The following is a 13,127-nucleotide window of genomic DNA, read 5'->3' as shown; positions in this document are numbered from 1 at the left end:
CAGAACTAGGGAAACAGAGGTCTAGATAGAAAAGATCTGCTTGAATCAAGAGAACAGGCCTAGCCACGTGTGTGGAAAGGGCCAGTCAGCCCCTGTGTTTGGAGGGAATGGGGCTTGTGAACCACTGTTCAGAGAGTGCTGCCACCCTAATGCACAGAGATTGTGGGGCTTGTACCCCAACATTTGCAGAGAGCCTGGTCACTGTCCTTGTGCTCAAAGATGGTAGGATCTGTGACCCACTGTTTGCCAAGACCCTGGCTGCCATTCTAATGCTTGGAGATTCACCCCGGGGCTCAGGGAGAGATGGCCACGCTGCTGCTTCATCAGACTTGGAGGACAAAATATCAATTACAAATGACTCTCAACCCTTGAAACCTAATGGAGTTTGCCCTGCTGGTTTTCAGACTTGTGAACCCTGCTTTCCTTCCAGTTTCTCCCTTCTGGAATGGAACAGCTTATCCTATGCCTTTCCCACCATTGCATTTTAGAAACAAAAAGCTTGTTTTCTAAGTTTCATAGGTCCATGAGACAGAAGAATTGGGCCTTAAGACAGACGAACCCCATAGTTGATTTTGATGAAACTTTGGATTTAGCATTGTTCTAAAATGACTTAAGGCTTTTGGGATATTGTGATGGAATTAATGTATTTTGCATGTAGGAAGACTATGTCTTTTGGAGTCCACAGTTTTGACTGTGGTGCCTTAGAGTTGTGTACCCCAGAAAACATGTTCTTAATCCATTCTTATGGATGTGAATCCATTCTAAATAGGACTTTTTGATGAGGTTACTTCAGTTTGGGTGTGGCCCAGCTGAATCAGGATGGGTCTTTTTTTTTTTTAACATCGGGATGGGTCTTAATTCTGTCAGTGGTGGCCCTGTAGAGAAGGCCACAGAGAGACAAGCCATAGGGAGCAGCCAGAAGATGGAAGTAAACAAAACCTGGAAGAGAAAGGAGAAGATGCTGCCAAGGATATTCCCATGTGATGGAAAAGCCAAGGAACGCCAAAGATTGCTGGCCAGCCAGAAGATATGAGGCAGCAAGCCTTCTAGCCTGCAAAACTGTGATCCAATAAATTTTGTTAAGCCAACTCATTGTATGCTGTTTGTTTTAGCAACAAGGAAACGAGAACACAGTGAATTTGTAAAATTTTATTTTAGCATCTTTAGCTCAAGATGAATATTATGTAGAGTTCAATAAGTGTGTTTTAGTCTGATTGAATGTCTTATATATAAATATATGTTTTTCTCCTGATTCTCTTTGGTGAATTGATATTCTTATAAAAGAATTCCTTCCCAATCCATTGAAAATTATTTATACAGGCATGTTCTATAAATCTACCTTCAAATAGACATGGATATGTATTTTAATTTAAAATATTTAATTTTTAATCATTTTAAAATAATATTTTTAATTATTTTTACTTCTTATTTTGAAATTATTTCAAACTTACAGAAGAGTTGTAAGAGAAGTACAAAGAACCTCCCACATGGCCTTTACCCAGATTCGCCAGTTGTTAATGTTTTGTCACATTTTTTTGATCACTCCTACTTTCTATATAGACGTGTTTATAGATTCCTGAATCTTGTGAGAATTAGTTGCATATGTTATACACCTTTACCCTAAATACTTCAACATGCATTTTCTAAGGACAAGGACATCTCCTACAGAACTACAGTACAATTACCAAATTTAGGACATTTAGTATTGGTAAAACACTATTATCTAATAAATACTCTGTATTCAAAATTTTCCAGTTTTTTCAATAGTATGAGCAGGTGTGAGGTAAGAAACATAATTGGAATATAATGTTTCCTCTCTTACCGATGGTATAAGTTTGATCAGTATGGCTGTTGAATTCCCTGATTGAAAAAAGAAAAAAGCTAGTATTTGGTCATCATAGCATTTTCCTCTTTTAATCCCCCTGGCACACACACTCTTTAAACTCTGAATTTTTAAACTAAATATGTAGTGTTTGTGTGAGTTGGAGGGGAAAAATGGGGAGGGGAACTACGGAGTATAGTAAAGGTGGAGGTGAATCAGTGCTCATAACAAAGAATAGGACCGTCTTCAGGAATTCATACTGATAATCCATATAATAACTATGATTTTCCATTTCTCTGGCAAAAGATGCCAAAGACATTTGAAGGTAAAAATAAAATTTATTGTTGCTCATATTTTACTCACTTTCCTTGTCTTTGCTGCCACTTCATAGCCCATGGCTGAAGAGCTATTCAGACAACAAAAGCTGGGTTCAAATGAGACCACTATAACTCACCAATATGAATCTGATTCCCGCTTGGCCGAACTCCAAGAAAACATCCAGCAAACAGAGGCCACCAACAAGGTATGATCAGTAACATACCCTTGGAGATCACAGGGTTTTTCTGAGGATATGACTGGCTCTAGCTTGTATCTTTTAGCCTTTATGATTAGGGTGTGCATTCCTGTTGTTCCTGGGAATATTTTATTTAGAAGTGTAGCTCTTGCTTTTATTTCTTATCAGTATTTTAGCTTGTTCTGCACAGTTCACAATTGTTTGTGCCTTTTTAGGACTGTGATTTAAAACTTGAATGAATTCTATTAGATAAGAATGAAGCCAGTGAGGTTGGGTCTAAGGTAAATCAGAATACAGGGTTAGGAATGGCATATTCTGTAGTTTAGAACTTCACCTGCTGTATGTGACCAGAGAAAGAGAGGTTTGTTTTGTTCTAAACCTAAATTTTCTGTAGCACATAATCTAATTTAACCTGTCTGTATTGCTCATTTAAACAACCCAAACACGTGGAACCTAGGCTGGGATTAAGGGCTTGTAATTCTGTATAACATAAGGTAATTCCTTGGTACATCCCAGAGTATGTTGACAGTTAATTAAAAAGTATTGGCAAAGTCCCTTGAGGGATTTGAGGGATGGGGAAAAAAAAAATGAAACTATTGAGCTTTACCACTGGGGAAACCCCTGATACTGTCTCAAATATTAGGGACTCCCAGGTCAGTAGGCCAAGTCCTTGATCTTTTTTTTTTTTTTTAACTTTTTTTTTATTAGTTAAAAAAAAAACAAAACATTTAGCTATCATTCCATTCTACATATACAATCAGTAATTCTTAATATCACATAGTTGCATATTCATCATTTCTTAGTACATTTGCATCGATTTAGAAAAAGAAATAAAAAGACAACAGAAAAAGAAATAAAATGATAATAGAGAAAAAAAACTATACGTACCATACCCCTTACCCCTCGCTTTCATTTACCACTATTTCAAACTGAGTTTATTTTAACATTTGTTCCCCCTATTATTTATTTTTATTCCATATGTTCTACTCTTCTGTTGATATAGTAGCTAAAAGGAGCATCAGACATAAGGTTTTCACATTCACAGAGTCACATTGTGAAAGCTGTATCATTGTTCAGTCATCATCAAGAAACATGGCTACTGGAATACAGCACTACATTTTCAGGCAATTCCCTCCAGCCTCTCCACTACATCTTGAACAACAAGGTGATCTCTACTTAATGCGTAAGAATAACCTCCAGGATAACCTCTGGACTCTGTTTGGAATCTCTCAGCCATTGACACTTTGTCTCATTTTACTCTTCCCCCTTTTGGTTGAGAAGGTTCTCTCAATCCCTTGATGTTAATTCTCAGCTCATTCTAGGGTTTTTCTCAGTCCTTGGATGCTGAGTCTCAGCTCATTCCAGGATCTTTGTCCCACGTTGCCAGGAAGGTCCACACCCCTGGGAGTCATGTCCCAAGCAGAGAGGGGGAGGGTGGCGAGACTGCTCATCATATGGGCTGGAGAGAGACAAGCGCTTGATCTTGAGGCTTACTTTTGTGAAGTTTATTTCTGTAGCAGAAAAACTAAGCATACCTATAGTCATGACTAAGAGTTACTTCCAGGAAACTCCTTTTATTGCTCAGATGTGGCCTTTCTTTCTCTAAGCCCAACTCTGCAAGGAAAATCATTACCCTCCCCAACACATGGGACGTGGCACCCAGGGGTGAAAGTTTCCCTGGCAGTGTGGGACATGATACCCAGGAACAAGCCTGGCCCTCAAACCGTGGGATCAACAGTACCTTCTTGACCAAAAGGGGGAAAAGAACCATAACAAAACAAGGTATCAGTGGCCAAGAGAGTTCAAGTAGAATCGAGAGGTTTTTCTGGAGGCCACTCTTAGGCAAGTTTTAGCTAGTTATTGCTAATTACCACGGTTTGCCAAACCCCAACTAAAGCCATTCCTGTTACCCCTAAAGAATACCTAGGGCTCAATCTGAGAGTCAACAAAAGTTTCACGTACTAAGATTACTTTCCAGAAACCTACAACCTCCAGATAGGTTTCTAGGCCAGATAACTACTGAAACCCAGAGGGGCCAGCCTCTCCTAAACATCAGCTAGATCCGTTCCCCTATGCCATATTATCAGCATCCCTTTCTAACATGAAAATGTAGAATGGGCAGAGACCAAATACCCCCAAAGACCTGGTAAAGTATCAAAGGAGAAGGCAGAGTTCTAACAGAGAAGATAGGATTTAACAAATGAATATGACTGCTTAATCATTATTTCTTTTAGTCTCCAGTGTCTTGGAGCAACTAGGAGGAAATACCTAAAATTGTGTAACAGTAACCCATAACAAACTCTGTAATCTGTTCTATAACTACTTGTTATAATGTACGTTGAAATTTATTGGTTTTTTGTAAATATGTTATATTTCACAATAAAAAGTTAAAAAAAACCAACCCTAATTAAACTCAATGAATAATGCTTAATATACTTTGAAATAAATTGACTATTTGAACCAGCATTATCAAATCCTGTTCATTTTTCTTCTTAAAATGTTTTATTGAATTGTGTCATAAAAGTATACTGTATTCATAAATTGAATTAAACAAACTGTTACCTTAAAAAAAAAAAGCCTAAAAACTTGAATGTAGTCTTTATGTAAGAAACCAAGATAAACAGTCTGTGCTTTTGATAGTAGCTTGACTTCTCACCCCTTTATAGCGTATGGATTTTAGTGTCTGTTTTGAAGAAAATTCCCACTAGTAGGGATGCTGAGCTTCTAGCCTGTTGTGCCCTTGTCTTATAGTAGATGTCAGAAGTATAGTAGATGGCAGAAACTCCTTGGTCTGTGCGTAAGGGATCCATGGTGACTCCAGTATGCCTGCAGTCATAGAGAAAGCACAATGTGTTAAACTGAGGAATTGAATATTGAAAGAAGTATTTTCATCTCCAGCTACTTTTCCTGCTGATTGCTTTTGGACTTTAATGGTTGCTATGAATGAAGGGGGTGGGGAAGGAATAATATTCCCTAAGAAATTCCTTAAACCCTAGATTTGAGGAAGAACTTTTATGGTTGCATTTGAGGTTAAAAGAAATCACTGACTAAACTGTTTTTCCTTGTTGAATTCAGATTCTTCAAGAGAAACTGAATGAAATGAACCATCATCTAAAGTCTGCTCAAGAGTCATCTGAGAAGCAAGATAGTGTAATTCAAAGCCTCAAGGAAACCCTGAAAAGCAGGGAAACTGAGGTAAAATATTTAGCAAACAAGAACCTGTGGGGAAATGCTTTGTTCTATCTGAGTGGACAGTATTCCATATATTATAGAAATGACCATTGTCAGACTAACCTGGAGAAATTGCAGTTTATCCTAAATTGGTATTTTGGAGTGGTCCTATTACAAAATCTGAACAGGTAAGATAATAGAATTTATATTTAATTTACTAACATGCTTGGTAACCCCTTTCACTTTTTCAGACTGAGGAGCTATACCAGGTGATTGAAGGTCAAAATGACACAATGGCAAAACTTCGAGAAATGCTACACCAAAGCCAGCTTGGACAACTTCATGTATGTGAGGGGCACAAGACAGGAGGAGGGTCTCCAGTTGGGGATGTGCTATTCTGAGTCGGTCTTGATTTTGTTGGTCTCAGATGCTCAGGGCTTCCTCTCCTTATGATCGTGATTTCTGCACTCTTTTCAGAGTTCTGATGGTACTTCCCCAGCTCAGCAACAGGTGGCTCTGCTTGATCTTCAGAGTGCTTTATTCTGTAGCCAACTTGAAATACAGAAACTTCAGAGAGTGGTACGACAGAAAGAACGCCAACTGGCTGATGCCAAACGATGTGTACAAATTGTAGAGGCTGCAGCACGTGAGAGAGAACAGCAGAAAGAGGCTTCCTGGAAACATAACCAGGTAAATCATTAACCATTTTGTAGTCCTAAACACTGACTTTGCCCTGATAATAACTTTTTAGCAGGACACTTTGTGCTGAACGTTTGAGTCACTTGTTTGTAAGCTAAGTAATTCAGTTCTACATTTTTTACTGACATACCACATGCTAAGTATTGGACTGTGTTCTACAAATATTGGAGTGAATAACGCAGGCCCTTTCTTCTTAATTTAATTAAAATTTAGTGTGAGAGACAGTCACATATGTAGAATTATAGTATGGTAAATATTGTGGAGGAGGGATATGTTTGGCTATAGCAATACATAGGCTGAGACAGGGAGTCAAGGAAAGCTTCTTGAAGGAGAAGAAAGCTAAAGTTATTCTTGAAGGGTGGGTAAAAATCAACCACACAGAAAAGTAGGAGAAGAGCACCAAGGTCAAAGGAATGACATGCACAATTAATTGTATTTTTTTTAAAAATGAATTATGTAATTCTTAAATGGTTACTTTATCTTATTCTTTTTTTTTAAGATTTAAAATGTCGTAGGTGCTGTATCTCTTTTCTTAGACTCCTTAACAGTCAGGATTTTTAAATTTAACTTTTGAAGAATCTCCCTTGGTTAGTATTTTGGAGATTAAGTATTAGCCTCTAAGTTTCTTTAGAAATATTTAAATTTCAGATAGTGTGAAATTATACCCTGCCAGGGGGCAGGGACAGGTGAGTATGAGAGTCGGTGGCGGTGGGGAGTGGCATGGAAGGTGGAAGGATGTATGTAAAATAATCCTTAACATTTTGTTATTTACTCAAAGGAGACATTCCTAAATTTTGTTTAGTTGGGGTGAATGTATATTTGTGAGGTTGTGTGAAGTGGTAGGTGTTTAAGGATTACTGTTCTCATTAGAAGAATATCACATATGACTAATTAAGAAAAATGAGTGATAGCCTTCATGAATTCTTTAGAAAATTTGGGTGATAGGGTAGTAGAAATATTCTATCCTTGAGCTTATTGTAAAGGATCCAGGTTTACAGTGGGACAGAATCCCTACATAATAGTTTCATAAATCTTTTTTTATTAAACCAAAAATAAATATTGAGCTATATACTATAAAAAGCTTTCTACCCACATTCTAAATTCCTACGATTCTCCATATCCTATTTGATTCGTAGTATTTCCATAACTGTTTTAAGAATGGCACTTTCTGCTGTTCTATGTACCTAATTCTATATTCCTTGAAATTTTTAAAGCCTCTATTTCTAATTACCATGTGAAAATTTTAGGTGGCTTAACAAAGGGAAAATGTTTTATTCAGGAATTGCGAAAAACCTTGCAGCAGTTACAAGGAGAATTACAGAATAAGTGCCAACAACTTCGTACCCTGGAGGCTGAAAAAAACAGTGAGAATCGGACCCAGGAGCAAAGCATTCAACACCTAAACCATACTCTGAGTCACAAAGAGCAGCTGCTTCAGGTGAGTTGGCATAATGACTTCATAGAGCTCTGCAATTTCTGTTCCTATAATCTCAAAATGTTAGTCCACCTGGGTTGAGTACCTCCTACATGTAGAACACTGAGAGGTCAGAATCAGGAGGACTCAAAAGAAATAGAAGTACAATCCTTGAATCAAGATACTAACCAACAAGTGTAGGAAACAATACATATAGGCCTGAAAGATTTGAACAACAGATACTCAGCATATCATTATGTGAAGCACCTCCATGAGTCAGACGCCATGCTAGATGTCGGGAAGACAAAAAGGAGATGTGACTACTGCTAGTCTAGTGAAGACATCTGTACAGAAACTTTCACAGTATAATTTAGATGACAGAATGAAAGTTTTAGGGAAAAATGGGACACTGAGAAGGGACAGACCCATTAAATACCTTACATTTTGTTTCAAATATGCTTATATTTTATATACATTGTTTTGTGTAAATAATACCTCTCCCACCTCTTCACTTGGGAAATTCCTACTCCTTTAAGACTCAGTTCAATGCTAACTCTTTTGGGAGATCTTTAGTGACACCTTCAGGCAGAGTTAGACAGTGCAGTCAGTGTCCCTAGTCGCCAGGTCCTGTACCCCACCCCCAGCACCTGTATGCATGTACATATGCATAGGTGTAGGCAGAGTTAGACTGCAGTCAGTGTCCTTAGTCGCCAGGTCCCGTACCCCACCCCCAGCACCTGTATGCATGTACATGTGCATAGATGTAGGCAGAGTTAGACAGTGCAGTCAGTGTCCCTAGTCGCCAGGTCCTGTACCCCACCCCCAGCACCTGTATGCATGTACATATGCATAGGTGTAGGGAGAGTTAGACTGCAGTCAGTGTCCTTAGTCGCCAGGTCCTGTACCCCACCCCCAGCACCTGTATGCATGTACATGTGCATAGATGTAGGCAGAGTTAGACAGTGTAGTCAGTGTCCCTAGTCACCAGGTCCACGTACATACCCCACCCCCAGCGCCTGTATGCATGTGCATATGCATAGGTGTCCTTATAGAAACCTACATTGCCACATACTTAACAGTTTATGTTTTTTAATCCTTGCTGAGCTCTGCTCCCTGTGAGGAGAGTAATCACACTGTTTTTTATCCTGAATGTCAAATTACCTGGCAAAATGTAGGAATTTACTTAATATTGTATAAATTAATTAATAGAGGCAAACATTTTTTGTTCTGTAGGAATTTCGGGAACTCTTGCAATATCGGAATAATTCAGATAAAACCATTGAAGCAAATGAAATGCTGCTTGAGAAACTTCGACTGCGAATCCAAGATAGGGATGTCGCTCTAGAGGTATGTATCATAATTTTGTTCAGTACATTATGGATTATCATATTTGTCCTGAGGTATGTGTCATAATGTTCACTACAATATGAATTATCCTATACCATTCTATCCTAACATAGAACTTTGCATCTATCTTAACTTTCTGTTTTTTGGAGTTAGTTTTCCATTCCTTTATATTTTGAATTTTACTGAATAAGGGTGATCAGGATAATGAATCTTATGAAGTTTTAGGAGTCTTACTTTCCTTGCAGCGGGCTATAGATGAAAAGTTCTCTGCTCTAGAAGAAAAAGAAAAAGAACTGCGTCAGCTTCATCTTGCTGTGAGAGAGCGAGATCATGACTTAGAGAGGCTGCGTGATATCCTGTCTTCCAATGAAGCTACTATGCAAGTAAGAGCAAAATCTGTCCTTCCCTTTGTATCCTTCCCTGAGCCTGAAGCATCACTCTCTCCTGTCATTTTCTGAAAACCAGGGTATTTGTTTTATAAGGAAAATTAAAAATAACAGTTACTGGTTCCATCATTGTAGATTAGGTAGTGTAGATTAACACTTCTGCTTTCTTTTATGCTATAAACTTTGTTAGGAAAGACAATTAATACTGCTTTCTCTCTACAGAGTTCTCTCTAATCCTTGTTATTTATCTATATATTTTTATATAAGCATTGTCAGGGTGCAGCTGTTAATCATGTTTTTCTCAATACTGTATATGTGTTTGTGTATTGCCATACTCAGCACACTTATTTATTTTATTAACATTTACTCTGGCTTTTTCTTGCATTCTTTCATTAGAGCTTGTTTAACCATCTGCCATGTCTTAGTCTTTCGCTTCCTTGGTAGCACTGCCTGCTTCCTTCAAAGCATTTCATTTATCATGTACTGCATATTTATCTCCCTATAAACTAGATGCATTTCTGAAAACACAAAAAAATAGATTTATATGAAAAATAGATTTATATGGCATTATTAGATTAGAAACAAAGTTTTCTTTTGCAAAAATGTTGAATTTGCCATTAAGAGAAAATTTGGAGGTGGGTCAAATTTATTTATCCTGAGGAGTGTGGTGTGACTGTCTAACATAACTATGATTGCTTTCTGTTTCTCGTAGAGTATGGAGAGTCTCCTGAAGGCCAAAGGCCTGGAAGTGGAACAGTTATCTGCTACTTGTCAGAACCTCCAGTGGTTGAAAGAAGAGATGGAAATCAAATGTAGTCGTTGGCAAAAGGAACAAGAAAGTATCGTTCAGCAGTTACAGACATCTCTGCATGACAGGAACAAGGAAGTGGAGGCAAGGCTTTAGTTAATTTAATGGCAGTTGGATTAGTGATGACATAATCTCAGTCTCGGATGAGCATGCTTGAGGTCTGGGAGGTCAATGTGCCTAAACAGGTCATTAATTAATTAATTAATTTTTTTAGTTTTGCATGAGCAGGCACCAGGAAATGAACCTGGGTCTCTGGCATGGCAGGTGAGAACTCTGCCTGCTGAGCCACAGTGGCCCATCCCAGTCATTGACTTTTAATGGGACTTTTTTTTTTCCCTTGCCTAGAAGGCTGTGATAATTATCTTTCTCAAAAAAGTTGTGTGAAAATTAGTGAGTTCTACAAAATGTGTCTGTGATATGGTAGCTAACCTTTGTTGAGTGTTTAGGTACTCTATTAGGCACTGTTTTAAAAGCATAATGAATTTTAACTCACTGAATCCTCACAACTCTATGGGGCACATACTGTGTTTTATCTCTGCTTTATAGACAAGGAAACAGACTTTTGGGGTTAACTTACTAATGATAACATAGCTAATAAGTGACAGAGCCAATATTCAGCTAGGCCAAAAGACTCCACAGTTTTAACCACCATATTACCCTTAATATAGAAATAACTACATCACCAAGCTAATAAATGCAGTGTGCATTATTTTCTTTTAGCTTATTTTATATTCAATCTGTAAAGTTATGCTGAGAAGAAAATAAATGAAGTAAATGAACTAAATAACCATTTATCCTCATTTAACATTAATCGTGTGCCCAAAACAAATTTAGGAAGGACTTACTTCAGAAAACAGCATGTACATTTTCTGTATTGTTAGTATTCATTCACTGAACATGTATTTACAGCTTTCTTTGTGCCAGAACCTGTCAGGCTCTGTGCTAGATGTATTGATGCAAAAATGAATGATATTTACTTTCAAGAATGTCACAGGTCAACAGAATCAGTTCTCTCTTTCTTCTGTGATAGATTTTGATAAGCTCTTAGAGATGTAGTGGAGAGAATTCTTTCCTGCAGAAATTTATACTGTGCCTTTTGTAATAGGATCTTAGTGCAACATTGCTCTGTAAACTTGAACCCGGGCAGAGTGAAATAGCTGAGGAACTATGCCAGCGTCTACAGCGAAAAGAAAGGATGCTGCAGGACCTTTTAAGTGATCGAAACAAACAGGCTATGGAACATGAAATGGAAATTCAGGCCCTGCTTCAGTCTATGAGCGCCAGGGAGCAGGATAGCCAAGTAAGGACTAATGCACAGACCCTGAACGGAATCGCTTAGTACATTTATCATCTGCAAATAGGAAGCATTTAAACTTTGTAACATTTGTATCATTTTATGGTCATATCTGTTAGTTTTTTCCCTACAGTTTATTAACTAGATTACTGTTTTACACCAGTGATCAAAATGTGGAATATATTTAGAATGGTTTTGCATTTGGAAGGGTGCATAAACAATATGCCAGTTAACTTCACTATATGTATTTTATTCTCCTAATACTCTGATCTCTTAAAGAGAACAGAGTAAGAGATTCTTGAGGGTTTTGATTTTGATTCTAAAATATGTCAAGACTTGAGTGATATTTTTTATTTCCAGTCATGGGGTGAAAAACCTACACTTCACATATTTTCTCTTAATCTTCTCTTAAAAGCTAAGTTATTATTTTAAAATTTATTTATTAATTAAAAAAATTTAACAAATGAACTAAAACATCAACATATATAATCAGTAATTCACAGTATCATCACTTAGTTGCATATTCATCATTTCTTAGAACATTTGTATCAATTTAGAAAAAAATAAAAAGACAACAGAAAAAGAAATAAAACGAAAACAGAAAAAAAAATTATACATACCATACCCCTTACCCCTCGCTTTCATTAGCATTTCATACTAAATTTATTTTAACATTTGTTCCCCCTATTATTTATTTTTATTCCATATGTTCTACTCATCTGTTGACAAGGTAGATAAAAGGAGCATCAGACACAAGGTTTTCACAAATCACACTGTCATATTGTGAAAGCTGTATCATTATTCAATCATCCTCAAGAAACATGGCTACTGGAACATAGCTCTACATTTTCAGGCAGTTCCCTCCAGCCTCTCCATTACATCTTAACTAACAAGGTGATATCTATTTAATGCGTAAGGATAACCTCCAGGATAACCTCTCGACTCTGTTTGGAGTCTCTCAGTCATTGACACTTTATTTTGTCTCATTTCACTCTTCCCCCTTTTGGTCGAGAAGATTTTCTTAATTCCTTGATGCTGAGTCACAGGTCATTCTAGGGTTTTTCTCAATCCCTTGATGCTGAGTTTCAGCTCATTCTAGGATTTCTGTCCCACATTGCCAGGAAGGTCCACCTGCGAGTCATGTCCCACGTAGACAGGGGAAGGTTGGTGAGTTTGCTTGTTGTGTTGGCTGGAGAGAGAGGCCACATCTGAGCAACAAAAGAGGTTCTCTTGGGGGTGACTCTTAGGCTTAGTTTTAAGTGGGCTTGACCTATCCTTTGTGGGTTAAGTTTCATGTGAACAAGCCTCAAGACTGGGGGCTCAGCCTATAGCTTTGGTTGTCAGCGCTGCTTGTGACAATATCAAGAATTCAACTTGGAGAAGTTGAATTTTCCCCCTTTCTCACCATTCCCTGAAGGGGACTTTGCAAATACTTTTCTACTCACTGTTTAGATCACTCTGGGATTTATCAGGGTATCACTCTGGACAAACCAACAAAATCTCATGCGCTACTCAAGGTGCCATGTACTTATGATGTTCAATTAAGCTGTCTACATAACTTATATTAGGAAATGCACTAGTCAAAATATAAATTTTGGGGCGGGCCGCGGTGGCTCAGCGGGCAAAGTGCTTGCCTGCTATGCCGGAGGACCTCGGTTCGATTCCCGGCCCC

General features: G+C 37.8%; 1 protein-coding gene across 22 annotated transcripts in view; it reads left to right on the top strand.

The window, feature by feature from the left end:
* Window positions 1–13,127, top strand: part of PDE4DIP (phosphodiesterase 4D interacting protein) — a 212,731-nt gene that overhangs the window by 118,831 nt on the left and 80,773 nt on the right. For all 22 annotated transcript variants that reach the window (XM_077119707.1, XM_077119716.1, XM_077119715.1 and 19 more), the window contains 9 exons: window positions 2,214–2,345; window positions 5,412–5,531; window positions 5,759–5,851; window positions 5,985–6,197; window positions 7,486–7,644; window positions 8,854–8,967; window positions 9,213–9,350; window positions 10,066–10,245; window positions 11,267–11,461. In XM_077119707.1, coding sequence (XP_076975822.1) covers window positions 2,214–2,345; window positions 5,412–5,531; window positions 5,759–5,851; window positions 5,985–6,197; window positions 7,486–7,644; window positions 8,854–8,967; window positions 9,213–9,350; window positions 10,066–10,245; window positions 11,267–11,461 — 1,344 coding nt within the window. The remainder of the gene's footprint in view (window positions 1–2,213; window positions 2,346–5,411; window positions 5,532–5,758; window positions 5,852–5,984; window positions 6,198–7,485; window positions 7,645–8,853; window positions 8,968–9,212; window positions 9,351–10,065; window positions 10,246–11,266; window positions 11,462–13,127) is intronic.

This window comes from Tamandua tetradactyla, chromosome 11 (assembly GCF_023851605.1).
Source record: "Tamandua tetradactyla isolate mTamTet1 chromosome 11, mTamTet1.pri, whole genome shotgun sequence".
NCBI classification, from domain to species: Eukaryota; Metazoa; Chordata; class Mammalia; order Pilosa; family Myrmecophagidae; genus Tamandua; species Tamandua tetradactyla.
Note: the sequence above shows the minus strand (reverse complement) of the source record. Positions and strands in the feature narration are given on the sequence as shown.